The sequence below is a fragment of the Danio rerio genome, chromosome 4 (genome assembly GCF_052040795.2).
Source record: "Danio rerio strain M-AB ecotype USA chromosome 4, GRCz13ab, whole genome shotgun sequence".
Taxonomy (NCBI): Eukaryota; Metazoa; Chordata; class Actinopteri; order Cypriniformes; family Danionidae; genus Danio; species Danio rerio.
This window is the reverse complement of record NC_141024.2, coordinates 17,407,549-17,429,648: the sequence shown is the minus strand read 5'-3', so window position 1 is coordinate 17,429,648 and position 22,100 is coordinate 17,407,549. Positions and strand designations below refer to the sequence as shown.

Sequence of the window (22,100 nt, the reverse complement as noted above, 5' to 3'; positions counted from 1 at the left end):
CAAAATCAGCTTAGAATTGGACATCTTTTCAAAATGTCTTGTTTTAAACCCAAAGGAAGATATTTTGAAGAATGGTGGAAACCAGTATGCATTGAATTTCCTATTTGCCTCCAAAATTCTTTAAAATACATTATATTGTATTAATTCTTTAGATGAATTGTCACTTTTATATCGTATTGTTTACTTCCTCAATGAAGCAGCTGTTAAGTAGTTTAATTTTTAGTCTTATTCTTAATTATTGTTCTTTCTACTCGTTATGCGAAGTGAATCTCCTATAAACAAGAGGTCGAACTCGTCTATTTATCGCCAGTGATTTTAAATAGTCCACCCGCCAATCAGAAGGCTCCTTTCTGCGGCGCGCATCCAATAGGGGTCTCTCTCCTAAGGTGGTCACTGATCCCATAAAAGAAATCAGCCCCAGGCAGCGATAGTGTCCTGCTGGAACCAACAGACATGTCGGAATTTCTGGAAGACCCGTCCGTGCTTACTAAAGACAAGCTTAAAAGTGCATTGCTGGCCAATAATGTTGCTCTCCCGAACGGCGATCAGCGAAAGGACGTGTACGTGCAGCTGTACTTAAAGAATCTGACCGTGCAAAACAAAAAAAGTAGCGGCTCTCCAGATGTCTTTTCCAGCGACGAGGAGCTTCCTCCAGCGCCCGTGGTCTCCAACAGGAGCCGCTCCGGCAGGGTGGGTTGTTTGGAGATGCTTGCTTTGTTTTAGCTACACATGGATTGTGAATCAGATGTGGTTGACGTAATTCGCAGGTTGAATTGTTATTATTTTTATCAAGGCATGTATCTTTTAAAAGCCTGTTTGTTTGGTAAAAGTTGAGAGGTTGGTATTATTAAGTTTATTGTTGTAAGTGTGTAGTGTGAGCCTGCACATGTCTCGCAAATGAAAACAAACCGGCATGGCGAACTTTTTTACTATGGTGTCCGGTTTGTGAACGAATCGTTACTTTTCACTTGAATCATTTCAGTGAATCACTTAACGTCGGTTTGAACGATTCCTTCAAATAAATGTGGTTTGTGCTTTGTGCTATGCTTGAATGAGATTTACAGTTGTGAACCTCAATTTTTACTTTAATGAGTACTATTAAAATAGATACATAATATTATAGTCGAGGACTTGTTTTGCTCTTGATGTTTAATGAATACACATTATATTAAAATTATATATGCTTAATCCGTGCAACTAAGGCTAATGGAAATATTATAAACTACCCATAATATAATCAAACACTTTGAATGCTTATTGCTATAATATGTTGCTACTGGATGTCAGGAAATGCAGTTCCATTAATGAGTCAAAATTTGAAATGAATTGTTCAAAAGAACCGATTCCTATTCGTCGAACATCCTATTACTCATTACCCTGCGACAGTTTCCCGCTTAAATGACTTGGCCTGATTCATTGCATTACTAATAATAGTTCAAAAGCCATAACTCCATCTGGCAAATTCATAAATGCATGACTTTGTAGGGATTATTAAGTATTCTAAATGAAAGTGCACTGCTTTGTGTAATCTTTTACACATCTGATTAAGGTGTTGCCATTGAGAAGATGTAAAAGCCCAAATTTGAATGAGAAATATGGGAAGATTAATAACCTATAAATTAAAATCCAGCGAACTAAGCCTTGAGATGGCTTCTTGAGTTTTGTTAAATCAATGAAACATCTGGGTAAACACTTAGAGAAGTGGGAGTTTTCCTCCCTTCACTTGTATTTGCTGCTATTTCATAAACCAATAGTCTGTAGTTTTGGATTGTTCTAGTGCATGCCTGGTGCTTTTTTCTTCACCTTTTTCTATCAGATGTAATTTTATGTCTGTTGACGCTGTTATTAAGCGGGAATACTACAAGTTTGTAGTTGGTTCTGTTTTTATAACCAACCTGATAAGCTCACTCCCCCACCCCTGCAACTACACAGGAGTCCTTTTATGTTTTACAGAGATGTTTGATGTTAAGGGCACCTCCAGTGCTCGTGAATGAGATAGTGCTGCCTGTCATTCTAAAATCTTCCCGCACAGCATTTTACTCCCATTAACTCTCTCTCTCTTTCTTTCTCTCTTCATCTATATAGTCTGGCAATAGGTTTTTCTTTAGGAATAAAACCCTTTAGAGTATGTGATTTATCAAGGTTGAAATCCATTCGTAAGGTAGATCTCTTAAATTAAGACTCAAGAGTTTTCAGTGTTTTAGATGACTGTTTATACTTTGTGCATTTATTTATCATTTGTTTAAATATTTCTTCATTTACTGTTAGTCTTTTTATAAATCACAATTATTATTTTATTTTCTTATTTTGTGTGTTATGATACAAACTATGATAATAATAACAATACTATGCAGCCCTATAGACCCCATATTAAAAGCTTTGAGCAGATAGCTGCAGGTCTAGGAGCTGTAGAATAATTCAAGAACTGCACAAGGCTGTTTTTATAGTGGGTTTGGTCCCTTTATTGAGGAAATAGATTCTTGTGTGAAGGAATTCATATGTTGGCTGCCAGATGTGTGTGTGTTGCATTCCTCTTTGAAGCTCCTGTGTCTGAGATAGTAATTTCAGAAACATTCGACACGCACTCACAGTCACATTTCTGGGATGTTTTGTTGTGCACGGTTTAGAATTTGCAACAATCGTGACCTATAAAGATGATTGATTTGATTATGTCATCACTGCATAGTGAGAGTTATGAGAGTTGTTGTGTTCAAATAAAACGGGTCTTGAAGCTCTGATGCAAAAGCCATAATTGGGCAAATTGTGGTTAACCAAAAACATCATGCTGCTTTTATTGCTAATTTCCAAAGCGATGACATTTAGTATTGAAGCATGTGTGTGTAACGGCATATGCTAAGCCACAGGACTGAAGGTCAGAAAAAAACTTATCGCTTATCGCAAACCAGCAATGTCAGAAAAGCAAAAGTTTGCTCTGAAACTTTATGCTAAATCCAAAATTTTTTATTTGTAGCTTAGAAATGTAATATTCTTTAAATTCGTAAGTAATTTTGGATGTTGAAATATGTTCTCAGACTTGTAAACAAGCAGCATTTGGTAATGTTTTTGTTATTGGGGTTATAGTAAAATAATTTAGTAAATAGTTTAGTTTTTATTTAATACAGTAACTGAATAATCAAATGTAATGAATGTCTTCAGTGGAGTGCGTAAAACACATGAAATTAAAGAGAAGGTAAAGAGACCCGATTGGAGGAGGCTCGTTCTTTATCCTCGCGCTGCAGGGGGTCTGTTTAACTGTTTTCTCATTAGTGAAGTGTTCAGATTTTCTACTTACAAAGTAAGCCATGCAAATAGCAAACGCACCATGGCTAGACGCAACTGACTCTTAAAGGGAATGTGAGATGAGGCTGTATTTTTCCATCATTAAAATAGCAAAAGTGGGTTTGGAAACGCCCTAAAGCTTTTGCCCTATGCGCTTCATACTTTGCGCCTAGATCGATAAAATAGTGCCCTAAATCGGCAAACTATAGCCTATTTGGTTTATTTATGAGCGGTTTCAGAGCGCACTCTTATGGAGAGGAAACCCAGACTCTCTGACTTGTAGCCAGCGTGTTTCCAAAGCAGAGCACATTTAATAAAGTTTTGTTTTGCGCGTCTTTCTCCAGTTGTGCAAATAAACTGAGGTGTTTCGGATGTAGATCCAGGACAGAGGCAATCACCATCAGTGCTGGTTTGGCATCAACTCCTCTGTGTCAAACTGCAGAATTCTCTTTTCATGTCGCTTCTTTCTCAAAATATGTTTGTAGGCGTATGATACAGGTGTTATAGTCCCGCGAGTTAGCAAATATGTCAGCAAAACTTTAAAAAAAAAAAAATCGGTTAATGAATACCATTAATCGGTTAAAAATGGTTAATCGGTTATTTTAAACGTTCCTAAGTCAAATAATAGTGCATATTTTTTGTTTTATAAACAATTCAATAAAATTAATCATTATTTATTTTTCAAAATAACAAACAGTAAAACAATTTTTAATGCCTGAGTGCTTTTAAAACCCTTACACAGTCACAGGCCTTCAAAAACACTTGCAAAATGATCAATTATAAGACTTAACATTGTGTATACTTGTGATGTGACTATTGCGAATGATCACATTGCGAAATCGATGCTGAGACATTATATTGTGCAGTCCTAATTCATTCAAATGAACTGAATTATGGCAGAAATGTGAGCTCTAATTTCAGCCAACATGCTAATCCAGAGTTGTGCATGTATAAAATGTGTTCTGCTCATCTCCAAAACCCATTTTAGTTACTAGCCTCCTTTTTTTTCACTGACATGCTGCATTTGACAGTCACACAGGGTGTCCGCGGTGTCTTAAAAAGAATGTAAAAGTTGATAAATCAATGTAAAGACATTTAAGGCCCTTAAACGTTTTAAATGCTATTTTACAAAGTAGTAATTTTTTTGTATCATTTTTGTTTATGCATTGTATGTTTGTATGCTAAAGTTTGCCTAAATTATTTCTGCAATATGCTGATTTATGAAATCAATAAAATCCTACTAGATTTATTCAATATATGAATAACATTTTAGTTTTGGATTAATTTCTTACATTAATATTCAGTAAATATTCTGCAAGTTAAAATCTGGCCAGTGTTTCCAGTTGAAAAGTGGTTGTAAGGTCTTAAAATGCATGGAAAGAGTCATAAATAGGTCTTAAAAGCCATTGAATTTGACTCTCTGATTCCTGTATATATATACTCTGTCACAGAAACTTGATAAATGTGAGGGTGTTGTCTGTAGACTGAGTGACGTTTTTTCTCCTCTGTCCTGCTGGAATGCTCAGATTTATGTTTTTTTTTTTTTGTTTTTTTTTTTGAGAGTAGGCAGTGTTCCAGATCAGCCCTGATCAAGGCCCCTCACTGCAGCTCATACGCCTTCATGATCTACTCCTGCCCCTTCCAAACACATTCTCTCCTCCACTTCACTGTTTTCACCTCTACTTTTCTAGTCACATGGTCCCGTTTGTGGATCAGGGCTCTACTCCAGGGAATGTGGCTGGATTTGCATTGTTCCTGCTTTCGTCCCACATTAGAAACCTGCGTTTGCAATGCCTTTAGTCCCCATCACTGTGGCACTTTGCATGTGCAGTATCCCTTTTCATTTCACTGCCTGAATGACTTTTATTATTTTATATAAATCAAAATTTTTCAAGTGGTTGTGTACTTTGCATATTTTTTTTTCACCCTCACACTTAAGTTTTACAGTAGGTGATGTATGCATATTTTACATTATAGTTTCTTGAGATAAGTACAGGTTGAGCCAAAAAACAGTTAAATATGTACTGAAAAACACCCCTCTTGTTGTACGGCAACGGATAAGAGTTTAACTCCACCCATGTGCCTCCAAGCTGTTTCTCTTGTATTTATAGTATGTATATAGTATTTTATATAGTATGGTATACGGTATGTTTATGGGCTGAGGGAAAGCTTGCTTGAGTTCCTCCCTGGTTGCTCTTATTGTATAATATGGAGCCTGTCAGGCGTGTTTAAACACTCGTTGCTTTAACAAGTTCAATACTTTACCATGATGTCATCTGTACATAGTGCAGCGTGCAGTCATTTAAAAATGTGCACATCAAACTATTAAATGAGCTGCATCATGGCTGATGGTCATTAATGTGAGGCTTTTTCTTTACAGAAAGCCACCAGGAAAACCGACAAAGTTCGTCCTGACGATGTTGATGTGACGGAGTTGAGCAATGAGGGTTTGAAGGACCTGTTGCTAAAGTATGGCCTGAATGCTGGACCCATTGTTGGTGAGCCGATTTTAAGGATTCAACTTCAAAAAGTAAATATTTGCATGTGTTGTATAGTTCCTTCAGATCATGGGTCTCAAACTCAATTCCTGGAGGCCCGCACCTCTGCACAGTTGTGCCCTAATACTATTCTAAGACAGCTGATCAAACTAATCGGGATGTTCCAGAGTAGTCTTGAACACCTTGAATAGTTGGATCAGGTGTGTCTGATTAGGGCTGGTGCAAAGCTGTGTAGAGCTGTGGCCCTCCAGGAATTAAGTTTGAGACCTATGAGACAAAAGACAAGAAAAAGCAAACGTATACATTAAAGGCCCCCAAAACATATATTTGGTCAGTTAAATCATACTTTGCTGACCTTACAAAGTTTTTTTGTAAAGTGTTAACTAATTAAACAATACATAAACTGTTCTGAAAAACCAATGTTAATTACGTTTTGGTGGGAAATGGTTTATTTGAGAGCTAGAATTTATTCCTAATGTTTACAAAGTCACCTTTTTGGGTTAAAAGTAACTTATCAGTTGTTACAGAAAAATAACATGCAGAGCTTTTTTTTTTTATATTTTATATATTTTTTTAAATCATTAACCTAAATCACAGTTTTATGATCAAAGAAAATTAATGTTGTAATGATGTAGAATGAGATTTGAAATGCATTTTTTATTGCTAGAAAAAGAGGAAAGAGAAAAATCATCTAAAATGCATCTTATAATGGAAAAACCTCAAGAAATGTAAGAGGTCATAAAACCTTTTCTTCCCACTCAGCATAAAACCAGCAACTAAACCCAAGTGTAGATTCTGGAATGATCCAGATGATGTTCTGCTGTTGTGCTATCAGTAAATCAGCAGTTTCACCGAGCACGCAGATTTCCATGTTTTTCCATCTCAGTCCTGAATGGCTACAATGTCCTTAAATGGATGTTGGAAAGCTCCTCAGTATAGCGGCATGATATTGGAAAAAAACTGACATTGCAGTTTTTTGTTTATGATGAGTTAAATAACTCTATTTGGAAAGAATTCATAATTTTACATCGTGATAATTCACAAAAGTAAATAGTGCATTTATTACAAAGTGTAATAAGCAAATCACACACATGAGTACAATAGAGCAAAGATACATATCAAATAGACGGTGCTTTATTTTCAATTTTACCTCAATACTGTTCGGATTTCCAGAAAACCAAGTGGAAATCAAGTGGAAAATAACACACTAGTCTTAATTGTAATAACAACTATATCTCCTAAATATATGTGTTCTTTAATAAACATTACATTTTGGGCAGGATGATTCTTGTGTAGACCTAATACTGACATTTAATGTCTTCTTCACATCAGCATCCACTAGGAAGGTGTATGAGAAGCGGCTTCAGAAGCTGCTGGATCAGGGTCCTCCTGTAGCTGTGGCTCTTCCCTCAGAGACGTCACAGACTGATGGCAATCAGAATGGCAACAATGATTCAGACCAGTACAGCGACAGGGAGGAAGGTAACACATTACCAAATACCTAAAAAAAAAAAAATCTGACATTGTACTATTTTATTCTCTTGCGATTTTTATATTTCTATGTGAATACAATTTTTTCTGACATAAAGCTCTACTTGGAATAAAATCATTACCTTTGATTGGAATAATCTTGCAGAGGAGTGAATCAAAGAAATTGCAAGAATGAATATTTAAGATAGAACAAAGACCAAAGTGAAATAATAGTCCGATATTCAGGTACCGTATTACACTACGATATCATCATGATATATTGCCCCTGATAATGACAGGTCACCATATTAGTGATGTATCGCAAGAAAACCATCCACAATATATCATATTTGTAAATCAAGAGGGATAAATGCATTAAAGTCATAAGATATACTACTTTTATTAACATCACATATATTTCTTAGAATTGCAACATTTGATATGAGGTTCAATCTGCCATTTATAGAATAGCCACCTTATGTATATCGCTATTTTGTCCTGCCCCATTTATTGAGTAATCAAATGTAAAATTAACTGTTTTTTTTAACCTACAGTGTATAACATATCTGCTTCTGTATTTTGTAATTCGTGATGTGGATAATTCAGCTCTACAGTTCAAAAAAGTGACTTATTGATGTTTTAGTAGTTTGAAAAAATATGTTTAAGAAATAATAATATGGAAAGAAAAAATAGTGTAAAATAATAAAATGTACTGGCAGATTTTGTACCGTTATGCAACACCAACACCATATATCACTTTAAACTATTAAAATAAAAGTCTCTTTTTAAAACTTTTCAAGGTTAAAAGTTGTTGGAGGAATGATCAAGGTCTCATGATGCAATAAAATACATAAAACAAATATAGAAAACTACTAATTTAAGGATATTTCATTACTGCGTATATATTAATTCAAACAGTTCAATGTAATGCAACTTGTTTGTTTTAATGTTTTTATTAAATGTATTATATTTGTATTATTCATAAAATATTTTTGCTATGACGATATTGTCAAATAAGCTGGCGTTATAATAAATAAATAAGATGCAATAGTATGAACTTGTTTAACTTCGTCTTGCATGTCTGTTAGAACCCGTAGCTCCGGCCCCCGTGACTGTGCCTGAACCAGAAGTGGAGGCTGAACTGATCCCTGTTGTGGAGAGACCAGTCAGGAGTCGAGGGAAAACACCAGTGACCAGCAGGACACGCAGTGGGCAACACACTAGGGTAAGGATGAAATTGGTGCATTCATTCTTTCCCTTTTCCAGGTGTTTTAAATGTTATTACATCACGTTTGCATCATGTGCAAGGTGCTTCCATACTATGAACGAATAAACCCATGTTACGTGACTCGATATGAGCAAGTGGAAAATTAAGCATGTGAAAAGGATGTGGGTGGCAAGAGAAGGATTGCTTTGTTGTACTTGATAAAAACATCCCATAAAGTTCACATGTTAGGTCATGTTAGGGTATGCGGTGAGTAAGTACATGAGCCAAGTCAAATACATGAATGTTTAATCCCGTTTACACTTGTTTAGTGTTTTATCATTTTAATTTTCTTATCTTGCATCCTGTTTTTTTTTTACGTAAAAACTTGCTTTTCCACTAAATGACTTGGCAAGTTTGTCATTGTTTCAACACACCTGTTTTTGTTATTTTGTATCATGTAATGCATACTTTTTTACTGAGAAATTCCTCATTTATGTCCTGTACAAATAATTACTTACAAAATTCACAGAATTAGAGGGTTGTGAAAGTTTACATGCAGATATTTTTAAAAACAGTAACTGAAATTGTTTCCGAACACTCCAAAATATCCAGTTAGTTTATTTTCCATTTAATGAATCTGCTGGTTGGTTGCAATCAAGCAAGTAAGTGTGTAATGTAAGTGGTCTCATTTCAGTTGATTAATTCGAACTGTTCTTAAAAAGAAGTTTCAGACTGTGTGGTAAATGAAACAAAATCCCCAGACTGTAGATATGAGGGCCCACTTGATTTTAATTACAGCTAGCAGCTCTCCTCATTTCATATCCCTTGTCTGTTTTTTTTTTTTTTTTTACTTCGGCTTTAAGTTGACCCAGACTTTAATCCTCTTTTATTTATCTTCTTATTCCTTCCCTTCTTTCCTTCAGACATGCGTAGCTTTCTCATTGCTGTGTGACTTTACTCAGTTCTGCATATCTGAAACTTTTCTGTTTAGGCTTCTTGTAAACCTCTAGCTGAGAGGATTCTGTTATCAAAGACTTTTAAAACTTTTATAAAGTTCACACAGTATCACTACATGCCTCCACCCTTTACTGGACAAAAAAGAAAAGAAGACCATTTTCTCTCCAATATAAATAATTCCTTTTTCTTTTTTAACCCCATCCAACCTGAATATATTCCCAGCTTTTTCTTTTATGAGTACTGCAGCACCACCTGCTGTAGAAAAGACCTGACGTTCTTCAGGCTGTCACATGACTATAATATGTGCACATTGTGTATTAATGTTTCCATTCTGGATTTGAAAACAATAATGTAACAATATCATCAAAATAACAATATTACGGTTTCATGGTATTGTGATTATTGCTCTAAAATATATTCTTTTTTTTTTTTTTTTAAAAAAACTTCAAATATTTCGGAGCAGTAAACATGTCAGGCTGAATAATTCAAATGAATCAATGACTTCTGCTGTCATTCATTAGTTTCAAAAACACAAACTATTTCTATTCCAAACGGCGGTACACTTTGTCCCATGTCTATTTGCAACGAAATCTTATTGTAACTGGTTAGCAACTTGTATCTTGACTATTTTTGAATGTTTTAACCATGGTATTGTTAATGCATTTATTGAATTTATTGTATGTTTTATAATCGCAGAACTGCGAGGAAAAAAAACTTCTGTTTAGGTTACACAAACACTTTTGAAGAGGAAAAATATAAATTTATAATATAAATGGAACTCATTTTAAATGAATCGAGTTGAATTACATTTCTTTTAGTTTATTCTTGATTGTTCAGTCCAGGGGTGTCCCTGGAGGGCCGCAGCTTTGCACAGTTTAGTTCCAACCCTACTCCAACACACGTAAGGTGCGGTCACACTGGGCTTTTCCTCCCATAGACTTCTATTCATACACACACAAATGCGTCAGACTGGAAGCGTGGGGTCATGCGGCAAGTTTCGCAGGTTGCTGCGGTGCAAAGTTCAAGTTTGGTGAACTCTGACCTGCGAAATCACATCACTTGACTGCGTGAGAACAATCGAGGATCAAAACATGACATCTCTGGACAGAAATTTAAAACATGGAGCAATCGCTCGCTTTCAAAAATGTCTTAATAATCTTGTTTAATCCCGCCCTTTTTTGCAGCGACACACGACAGAATATCGCATGCTCAAACTCTGTGACCGCAGCTTAACTGTAGGTTTTAAACAAGCCTGAAGGACTTAATTAGTTTCATCAGGTGTGTTCAATTATGTTTGTACTGAACTGTGCAGAGCTGCTTGTTTGACACCTGTGGTTTAGTTAATACAAATATTTAATGATTCATTCATTATCTTTTTGGCTTAGTCCCTTGATTAATCTGGGGTCACCACAGCGGAATGTTCAACCAACTTGTTAATCCAAATGTAAAAGAATGTATATTGTTAATTCTAATAATATTACTCAAAATACTACATTATTTGAGTTAATTTTGAATATATTTTTCATGTTAAGTTTTTTATTCTGAAATGTTGTCACTAGGGATGTGTATTATTAATATAGACACATTTATCAACAAAATTAAGTCCAAAAAGTATGTTATATATGACAAATGGAAAATTATTAAGATTTAATGTTTTATTGTTATTATTTTTTTATTGTTTTTATTTTATTATCTCTATATTAATTGTACATGGAAATGACATCTGTCATCTCTCATTTCTACATCATAACCAAGACCAAAATAACTCCCAACACAAAACTTTTTTTCATGATTTACATCACTAATATGTTTACAGGGTGTTGAGTCTTAAAGTGCCTTATCTTAAAATCTAAATTTTAGGCTTATAAAGTCTTACATTATCTGAAATATCATGTTGTAGATCTTAAATCTTTTTTTAAATGTGTCATAACTTTCCTTTGTTCGTGTAATGCCATCCAATCTGTCCAATACCCATACAATCACCAACAATCCATCTCAATAAAAATTTAAACTATTTATTTTAAAAGGTAATTTTTAACTCTATTTAACATAATGGTTTAATTATTTTCTCATAGCTCTCATATGTGTCATTTGAAACTTTACTAAACGTGAAATGAGCCCAAAATTTCATTCATAATGGTCTTAAAAATGTCCTGAAATGTTTTAAATTTAACTAGGTGTAACCTGCAGAAACCCTGATTTAAAAAGTAATATCTCATAGCCTAAATCATTTGCAAATCAAGTTCCTTGTTTTCTGTTGATCTCTCGACATGACTACTCCTCATCTAAATGTTTTCATGCTCCAGAGCTGTTTGCTTCTGAATGTAAGCTGGTAGACCTTTCCATGTGTGATGTTTAGGAGGATGTGGAGGAGGAGGACTGGCCCGTCTTGAATGTTAAGAGAAAGTTGAAGAGATCCTCTCACAGGCCGGATCAGATGGTTCCTGCCAGCGACGACACCGTAACTCAATCTGTGGTTATGTTACTAATGCACATCACCTGGTTTCTGGGTGTGGTGGTGAAGTCAAAAATACGTTCAGGACGTGCACAGGGTGTGTTTGGGTTTGCACACAGGTGAACACTGTGTTTTCTTGTGCTCGTATTTGTTTCTCAAATAAGGTGAGGGTGGTGTGACCTATTTTGCTGCTCAATGGTTTACGTGCATGTGTGGGGTTTGCAGGAGAACTCTGAGCTCTCGTCTGCAGAGTGTTTTGCAGTTTCCGAGGATAGGAGAAGAACAGGACCTGGGGTAGGTGGTAGAGAGGCAATCATAGTGTCAAAGTTATTAGCTTGACCTGAAGAACCTGCTTCTGTCCTCACATTATAAAGGCAGGCAGGAGAGAGACCAGGCCTTTGCTTTCAGACAGGACATCAAAACTCTCATCCAAGAGTGAATCGCTGAGACGCCGCAGTGCACCGGTCCGCTCAGTTCTGAATGAGGCCTCATCCTCTGACAAGGTGTTGTTCTCGGTATAATCCCTCTACTGAGATTTCAGTTTGACATGAATAACAGGACATCTGAGGGTTCTTTGAGATTCAAAGGTTCATTCGAAGTCTGGGTCATTTCTGTTAAGCAGTACTTTTTCAAATTTTAACACGAATTTTGATCGTGCTTTTAGAGTCTGTGTATGTTATTTACACAATTTGGATCTATTTAACCAGTTATAAAATTACACCAACGTTTGCACAAATTATTGTTTTTTTTATTTTACTAAAACCATTTTGTAGCTGATTATTAATTTCACGAGTGTGTAACGGTTGGTGATCGGTTTCCTTTGTGTTGTGTAAAGTAAGGATCAGATCTGACACCAAATCACGTCTTGGACGGACTGTTTTATTCTCGTAAACGGATAAAAAAACACAGTGATCAGTTCCAGCAGTTTTACCTGGCAACCGGCAATGATGGGTGCATATTAACAATTATAAAAAGGAAAAGATACATTGTGAATAATAAAAACAAACAGATCAACAAAAATATATATTTTACAAGAGCACGTGCTCACCACGACCACTTTCTTGGCTGGCGCGAATAATAATGACCTATTCGGAACTAGTTTATAACATGCCACCAGCCAATAAACAGAGAGGGCAGTCATTTAGAAATAAAGGGCCATGTACATAATAGAAAAGCATGTATAAGCATTTTTATAACATGTTAGAAGTGTATGTAAAAATAAAAAAACTAAAATAATTACTGTATTGACTTATGTAAACTAGAAAAAAATCTAAATTTCAGACTACACAGGAACTACACTGCATAAGAAAAGGTGATATAAGATAAGCACGTTACTAGTATTATTAAGCTAATTAGAATTTTATTACTCATAGCAATCTCCCAATATGTGGGGCTTTCTAGACCTTAATTTAATTAGTTTAGATAAACCTATATTCTTCCTACAGTGGGGAAATTTACAAGAAAATTAAAGAACAATACAATAATTGCACAAATAAAAGCAAGGCAACATTCCAAGGAAAACATGTTTCAATCAGATTATTTAGAATTAAATTTTTTTTAAATAAATTCATAATAATTGCTACAACCCATGTTGACATTTTTTTTCTTTTAGTTGTAATTTAAAGATTTTATGCATTTTTTAAAAATTCTAATTATACAAGTTTTTTGTTAAACCAGTTTTAAGTTATTTTGTCAAATTATTAAATGTGGGGCCAAAGAAATGGACTGCCTAATGCTGAGTTTAGACTGCATGATTTTAGCCCTGATTTTGACTCTCCTAAAAGGTTTTGGGAAATCAGTGACAAATGCCTGAAATCACAGGCCAATTAGTGCTCGTTCACATAATTAATAACCACACAGTGTAAACTATCAAAAACTAAAAACTATCACCTCGTTATGTAGTTATCAACAAAAAATATACTTTGTGACTTGCGTTGTTTACGTGTTACTTACTGTGTGTGATTGGTTATGAGACGTAGTTTGGACAAAGTTGTCAGTGATTTCTCCTATTTTAAAGTCATGCAATGTTGTTGCCGATCCATCTTGCAGTGTAAACAAAGCAGCGATGAAACGCTAGCCCAGATAGTCATGCAGTGTAAAAACATCTGTGACACAACTACTTTGAAAATCCTACAGTCTGAACTCGGCATAAAAGTGCTGACCCTCTGTTATAATATTTCATTCATTTTCCGCAAGAAATTTCATCATGTGTTTGTTTGGGAATCATGTGTTTTGTAGGATTTCTCTGAGCCCTCAATAGTGAAGGAGGTGTCTGTTTCTCTGATGAGGATGAAAGTACAGCCTTTGGTAGGTCCAGTAGAAAGCATTCATGAACATCATGTCATATTCTAGTGCCACCGTGTTACTTACATTGCTCTTACATTAATAAAGACAGTGCCGAAGGATCCCAAACCCTCTAAGCGCTACTCCATGTCTGCAACAGAATCAACAAAACGCCCAGTATCCAGTCTGAACAACAAGGTGTCAGAGCTATGTTTCTTAAAGCATCCATAAATATAAAAGCCTCGCATTTAACAGTTGAGCTGATTGGTTTGCCTCTTGTGGTTTCTTTTGTAGCATGATGAGAATACTGCTGACATCCCCTCCCCTCCGCATAGACAATCCAGTCGAGAGCCACTAGTTTCTCTGATTAATACTGCTTGTGTTGAGGTGAAGATGCACACATTTACATCTCTAGTTGATGCTTTCAGCTTTTAAGCAATATATTAGATCTATCCAGTCTTCATTTTGGAATTAATTGCATGTTCATTATGCTACATTAATAAATCAGGTGGATGACCAGGGTATGCAGGACGTCCTGAGCTGTAGATCTGCAAATGGTGGTCTTCTGGTATGTTTCGCAGTTATGCACTGCTTATAACTCTATTAAATATACATTTTGGCAGCTTATGAGGCTCTGTTTATTCTCTAAAGGCCCAGGGTGTCAGATCTGCTGCCGTATCGAAGCTTTCAAAGCCTGTTTTGAGTCAGAGCAAACCTTCCAAACCCTTGGTAGACATGATGTGCTGTCTCTCGCCTTCCAGTGATCGACAAAAAGAGGTTTTCCCATCACATTCACTTCCTTACAAGAACTTCTGTTTGGTTTCTGAGGACTCTCTTACTGTGTCATGTGAACTTTCTCAGGTTTGCAGATTGCAAATTGTGTTTTTTTGAAGTAATGGAGCAGGTTTTAGTAGGGTTGGGTGTGTTATTTTTTATATCATTATTTTTTTTATCAACAGTAATATTGTAAATGTTTCACTTTGTACCATCAAGCAAGCATAACCACAATTCCTAAATATCTTCAAATCATCACAGCTAATATTGATCGAGTTGCATTGTAGACAACATTGTTTGTTTTTCTGTTTTGCCAATGTTAATAGCTCAAGAACCAAAGCAGAATATTTGTACATCTCAGAGAGCAACATTGCAGTAATCATTTGAGTAAACAAAACAGTGATCCTTTCATAAACAGTCACATTATTTCTAAATGAATCAGCTGTTTGAACATATCGTGTGAATGAATCACTCCTTGAACACCACCACCAACCAGCATTCATTCATTCATTTTCTTTTAAGCTTCATCCCTTTATTAATCAGGGTTCGCCACAGTGGAATGAACCGCTAACTTATCCAGCATGTTTTATGCAGCGGATGCTCTTCCAGCCGCAACTCATCACTGGGAAACACCCCACCAGCAGTTTTAGTGCAATTTATCTGACCGACTTGAATCTGTAAACATGCAGATAAATGTTTTCATTCAAATATTGTTTAAATGCTAAGGTTGGACAAATCCCGGTTTGATGGGACAATTGTTGAACTTTTAATTACACGCTAATATGATGATAACTCTCCAAAATCACCTTACATAAAGAACTTATTCACCTTGTGTACATGCTCTACAATAAGCTGTCAACGCAACATTTATAATGTTTACTCTTCTGGTCCAAAGTGTTTACTTTCTTTCTCTGGATGATCTTAAAGCCACAGTAAGGATGTTTTTCTGACAGATATCACACATGCACACTTATAAACTCACAGGAAGCAGGTTAATGTGTTTGCATAATGGGCAAATTTGTCTAAGGGGAAGATAACTAGCAGTAAATAACCTTATTCTGATAAAGAAAAACAGGTTAAAATGTTTACTTGTTTATTGTCTGCTTAAAACATGCATGTAAATCTTCTGTTAGTCATCATTAAAGCTTTTATTGGTTTATCAGGAGAGCTGTGGTTCACCACAGACCCATCCCAAATCAAGACATTCCAAAATCACCCCTTTCCTCTCCCAAATCACTCCTGTCCGAGGACTCGATAACAAGCTGATGGATATGAAGGAGACAATGATGGTAACTTTGAGCTACATGGTGTTTGGCTCCACCGGTGGTTAATTGGGATGAGGACATTTGAATAATGATTTTGGGCTCACTCGTGTTATACTTGGCTGTGATGTTACATAATGTTTTCCCTTTTAGTTTTTTAAAGTGAAAGCTGAAAACATTTTTAGAATCGCAGTGATCTGTGTTCACAATTTTGTGGCTCTTTTGTTCTTGTGCGCAGGTTGAAAAGGTGTCAGCCATTGATCAGACCCCGAGGGCGGTGGAGAGAGACGTGCTTAAAGAAATCTTCCCCACTGAAAACCTCAACACTCCCACTGGAATCAGGTATGGAGCCCAGATCATTCAAACTTTCTGAACATTTTCTGAGAACAAGCTCAAGTCAAAGTGTCTGTTTTTAAAAATGTACTTCAAATGGGACATGAATTATACGGTTTACTTCTATTATTTTAAAATGTTAAACTTGTAACCAATTCGAATTGGCACATTTTCACTTATAAAAAAAAAAAATATGACAAGACCTGACGTTTTAGCTTGTCACAAAAACAAGCACAAAATCAAACAATTCAATGACAGAACACATCCTTGATCACTGTCAGCTCCTCTTCCATCTGATGAATTTCTCATAGCCATAGCCAGTCATAGACATAAAGGTGTATTGCATGCATTTTATGTTAAATGTAGTGCAAATGTGACAGGACTGACATAAACATGGGGACGGTTTTAAAATAGTGTTTATTTGTGGAATGTATTTAGAATTTCATGTTTGTAATCAATTGATGTGAATGATAGCAACTTAAACTTGCTATTTGTGGCACTTTTTATTCTAAATAACAAAACTATTAAAGCTATACTGTAGGTTCAATTGAGCCAAGGACAATGACAGGTTTTGTACATTTTGTAAAGTGTTTTTAATAAGACAAAAACTCTGAGAACCAAATGAATCATATATTTCTTTACAAAACAACTCGCAGAAATCAACCATCAGTCCATTTTACACATTGGGAATAAATACTTTTTATACACTGTATTTGTTTTTTTATTTCAAGGACAGATAATGCAAATTTTTGGTAGAATGTCTAATAAAATCGTCTTAAAATGACAATATTGTTTATCGCAATATTTTGGTGCAATATATCATACAACAGAATATGGATATTGTGACGGGTGTAAGTGTTCGTGTTTTTGCAGAAAAAAATTCTTGAACCTCAACAATACATTATGACATTTAGAAATGTGCTGTTCATTGCCCCTTTAAAGCAAATTTAAAACATTTGTTTTTATTAATCCACATAACTATGGACACTTGGGGAAAAAATGTATACAGTTTTAAGCATAATAATATAAAAATGATAATTCTAGAAATTTGTAATGGTGGAAACATTTAAATAAAAGTGTATATAAAGGGTGTACAGACCCTGAAAAAATGTAAACGTACAGTCCATTTTTCTTGCTTTCTTTTAAGGATTTTGGGTAATGTTCATAATGTTAAGTTTAATAAACAATGTTTTGGCTACATTTCAGACAGTTATATTGTCCTGACATTTTTTTTTTTTTTTTTTGCAACATGCTTAATGTTTTTTTTTATATATGTGTATATATATAATTTTAATTTGAAAACTACCATGGTCATCGAAATGTTCCATGGTTGTATGTGTGAAATATATATTTTTTTTATTTCTGTCAAGGTCATTTGTCACAACCCCAAATATATAAGTACATGTAGCAAAAATATTAAACTGTAAATTAAACAATTAAGTAATATGCATGTATGCAAGTATAAAACTGGAGTATTTTTTGTTATATTTGTATTGTAATTATATTTATATTTTTGTTATATTTTGTTATAAAATATATATCACCCAAATATATCACTTGTTTTTAGTAAAAAGAAATTCCATTTTGAAGGAAATTTGCCAAAAATATTGCTGTTTTCTGAGAATCAAAGTTAAAAAAAATTCTAATGTATCTTCAGCGCGACCTGCCGTCGGCCAATCAGAGGAGCAGCTGGTCGTCCCCTGATCGACACATGGCTCAACGAATCCCGTCAGCGTCTTTCTGATCTTAAACAAACCACCTCCTCCTCTTCGTTCTCCTCCACCTCGTCCTACACAGAGTCCAGATCTGTTCCCCGCGTGTCCTCCATCCCTCTGTCTGCCTCCAAGTCCACAGCGCCTCCTACAGTAAAGAGCAGATCCCGCCGCAGTCTGCCGGTGTGGGTCCAGCTGGTCCTGCTGAGCGCCGTGGCCGGATTCCTGTTCTTCATCTACCAGGCCATGGAGACTAATGACGTGGGACTGTTCAAGCAGAGCGGCACAGATGACAGTACCAGCAAATAAAAAAAATAATAATAGAAAATACTTAACCAATGCGCCCCTATGGTGATTCAGCAGCCATTGACTTTAAACTGCGAACTTTATATATTCAAGCAGTGACAGACACTCATTTTCTCTACTTTTTGCTCTTCCAAATGAACCGGTTTAGAGGAATGATTTTAAAACGGTCACTTTTCTTGCCTTTTGTATGTCGAGTGAGCGAGTGTGTTTGTTTGTTTGTTTTCGTGGATTAATTGTTGGTGCTGTCCATCAATGGGAGTCAAATTGAGTCAGAAGGATTCGAAGAAATACACTTTTTTTTTTTTTTTTTTGTGAACTACATTTAACGTCTACTTGTGAGAGTATTTTATTTCTTTTGCATTTATTTTCCATGTGTAGTTCTTCAGAAGACCATATTCATCTTAATGACCCTTGTGGTATTTATGTATCTGTTGTTTAAATACAACTATTTTCAATAAACTGTTTTGCAATGTATTATATTGTTTATTTTTGTTATAATTTTTATGGCTTAATTTTTTTTGTGTAAAACCTTTGAAATTAAGTAAACTACCAGCCTAATTTGTGAGTGTGCAACCAAAAAATGGATTTTGAAAAATCCCTTAAATATACAGTTGAAGTCAGAATTATTAAGCCCCCGGTTTAATTTTTTTCTTCTCTAATTTCTGTTAATGGAGAAAAAAATTCCCATTAAAACATATAAACCAGAAACAGAAAACATATTTCTAATCATAATAGTTTTAATAACTCATTTCTAATAACTGATTTATTTTATCTTTGCAATGATGACAGTAAGTAATATTTTACTAGATGTTTTTCAAGACACTTCTATACAGCTTAAAGTGACATTTAAAGGCTTAACTAGGTTAACTAGACAAGTTAGTCTACCTAACAAACCATCGTTATACTATATCGAGAAAAAATATATATAGCTTAAAGGGGCTAATAATTTTGGTCTTAAGTGGTTTTTAAAAAATTAAAAACTGCTTTTATTCTAGCCAAAATAAAACAAATAAGACTTTCTCCAGAAGAAAAAATATTATCAGACATACTGTGAAAATTTCCTTGCTCTGTTAAGTATCATTTAGGAAATATAAAAAAAATAATAATAAAATTCAAAGGGGAGCTAATAATTCTGACTTTAACTGTGTATACTGTAAATCATCACTACTATAATGTAAATGACTTTCAGATATGTAATCCTTCACAACAGGGTTTGATTTGTCGACATTGGTAAACTAACAAAGAACGGTGCTTCTACATTTAATCTTAGTGTTGTTTAAAGCATTTGCCAATGTAGATTTAAGATCAAAAGTTATCATTAGTTAATTCATTATGAAAATTTCTGCTAATATTTAAAGAGATAGTTCATCCAAAAATGAAAATGCATTTACTCATCCTTAATTGTTCCAAATCATTTTTTTTTTGTTGCACATACAAGATGTTTTTAAGAAGGTTGGAAACCTGTAACTATTGACATTCATAGGACAGCGTTCATACAGTCATGGAAAACCTAGAAAAGTCATGGAATTTTTGACATGGCATTTTCCAGGCCTGGAAAAGTTTTGGGAAATCAGAAAAACCAACAAAGTTTTGGAAAAGTCATAGAAAATGGATATCTGTATACTTGAATATCGGTTAGTTGTCTTTACTACTTTTCTGTTCTTGGCCAGTCAAATACTATCACATTAGTGCGGTATCTTAATCAATTTTAAATACAGTTAAAGTCAGAATTATTAGCCCCCCTGTTATTTTTTTCCCCAATTTCTGTTTAACAGAGAGAAGATTTTTTTCAACACATTTCCAAACATAATAGTTTTAATAACTCATTTCTAATAACTGATTTATTTGATCTTTGCCATGATGACAGTAAGTAATATTTGACTAGATATTTTTCAAGACACTTCTATACAGCTTAAACTTACATTTAAATGCTTAACTAGGTTAACTAGGCAGGTTAGGGGAATTGGGCAAGTTATTGTATAATGGTGGGTTTGTTCTGTAGACTATCAGAAAAAATTTGTTTAAAGAGGCTAAAAATTTCCTTCCTCTGTTAAACATCATTTGGAAAAATTAAAAAAAAGAAAAAAATTCTAAGGGGGGGGCAATAATTCTGACTTTAAATGTAGATATAATTGTAAGCTGAAACTAAATAGATTGTTTTATGATACGCTGTAATAAATTTTAACATATATTGTTTTTTACCATGCCTATGTAGACATCACATGAAACATTAGGTCATAAAAATTTACTTGGAAGTCTTGGGAAAAGTTATGGAATTTTAGTAGTAAAAATGTGTATGAACCCTGATAAGGAAAAACAAATTCTGGGGAAGTCAATAGTTACAGGCTTTCAACACTCTTCAAAATATCTTTTGTTGTAACAGAACTTAATTAAAAAGATTAAAAAATCTAACAATTAACAAGTACAAACAATTAAATGTGAATAAATTAAGGCAGAATTTTCCTTTTTTTGGGTGAACTAATAAACTAAATAATTGCTGCAAAAATCTTCTTTGTTAGGTCTTTTAATGCATTAATGCTAGCAAATAAATCCTTATTGTAACCAAAAAATATTTTTTAATCATGCTAGAGCTTATTACACGAGTAGATCTTGACAACGAGTAAAATTCCAGTTATTATGACCCTATTATAACCTTTACTCTGCTTTGGAGACATGCATTTGAGATTTTTTTTTATTTTTATTCTGAAAATGTACACATTTTACATTATAAGGTGCTGTAGGATAAAACTGGAGGTTAAGGTACTTATGAAAGAGTACAATATAATAAAGTGGTTTACTTCCTATCATGCATCTTATCTGACTGGTTCATTTTGTTTGAGTGAGTATATATGTTTCATCTAATTTACTATCACATTTCTCTTAATAAAGAGTCTATGTTCCTGTTGATGAAAATTCTGTCTTCATTTACTCATCCTCCACTTGTTCCAAAACTATATACAAACTTTCTTTAAATAACAGTTGATAAGGTATCTTTTCCAATTACTACAGTTTAATCTTTAGCTACTGTGTATTCATTAGATTTATAAAATCTATCACTACATAAATGATATGAATGTTTTAAAAGGGTTTTGTTTATTATTTATGCATACAAGACTAACAAAAAAGGCTGCTTAGTATTCAGTATATGGAAAACAACTAATATTTTTAAAAAAATCATAACCACCTGGACAATTTTGTAAACAAACTAGCATTTAAAGGGTAACAATTCTGAAATTTGATAATCATGGTAAGAGCTGATGCTGGTGAAGAAAAAATAATTCTATTCTATTTTTATGACAGTTTTGGTACATGGACATGGAGTTGTTGTTTTTTTAATGCACTAGGATAACAGAAAACTAAGCTTGCATCTTTAAAAAAAATTTAATAAATACTAATAGCATGAATCTATTACTAGTACATTCATTGATTACATATTAACTTCCCCAAATAATGAAATTGACCCCAAAATTTAGAGAAGCTTGAGTTTTTTGCTCAACCACATTTGTTTGAGCCGGCCAGTGGGCGCTTTGTCAAAATGAAATCAAAAATGCAAACTCATTTGTT

At 34.4% G+C, this 22,100-nt stretch overlaps 1 protein-coding gene and 1 long non-coding RNA gene across 14 annotated transcripts; one reads left to right on the top strand and one right to left on the bottom strand.

Moving 5' to 3' along the window:
- The first annotated feature begins 395 nt into the window (after window positions 1-395).
- tmpoa (thymopoietin a) lies at window positions 396-19,010 on the top strand. Of its 13 annotated transcripts, none has more exons than NM_180968.3 (15): window positions 396-690; window positions 5,660-5,777; window positions 7,110-7,259; window positions 8,336-8,472; window positions 11,771-11,872; window positions 12,092-12,160; window positions 12,241-12,369; window positions 14,105-14,173; window positions 14,258-14,347; window positions 14,444-14,536; window positions 14,658-14,717; window positions 14,801-14,926; window positions 16,087-16,212; window positions 16,424-16,527; window positions 18,176-19,010. In NM_180968.3, exons 1-15 carry the CDS (start codon window positions 454-456, stop codon window positions 18,537-18,539), a joined length of 1,974 nt encoding a protein of 657 aa, NP_851299.1. In that variant the 5' UTR covers window positions 396-453; the 3' UTR covers window positions 18,540-19,010. The 13 variants fall into 13 exon arrangements, with proteins under 13 accessions (NP_851299.1, NP_001315492.1, NP_001315494.1 ...); NM_001328563.1 differs by having other exon boundaries at window positions 14,801-15,010; XM_087246131.1 differs by having other exon boundaries at window positions 430-690; window positions 12,241-12,381.
- LOC141381615 (uncharacterized) lies at window positions 430-6,449 on the bottom strand. Its single transcript, XR_015483069.1, has 3 exons — window positions 4,572-6,449; window positions 4,042-4,516; window positions 430-3,746 (listed from the first exon to the last, which is right to left on the bottom strand). It is a non-coding gene; the product is annotated as an uncharacterized LOC141381615 (long non-coding RNA).
- Window positions 19,011-22,100: the final 3,090 nt, after the last annotated feature.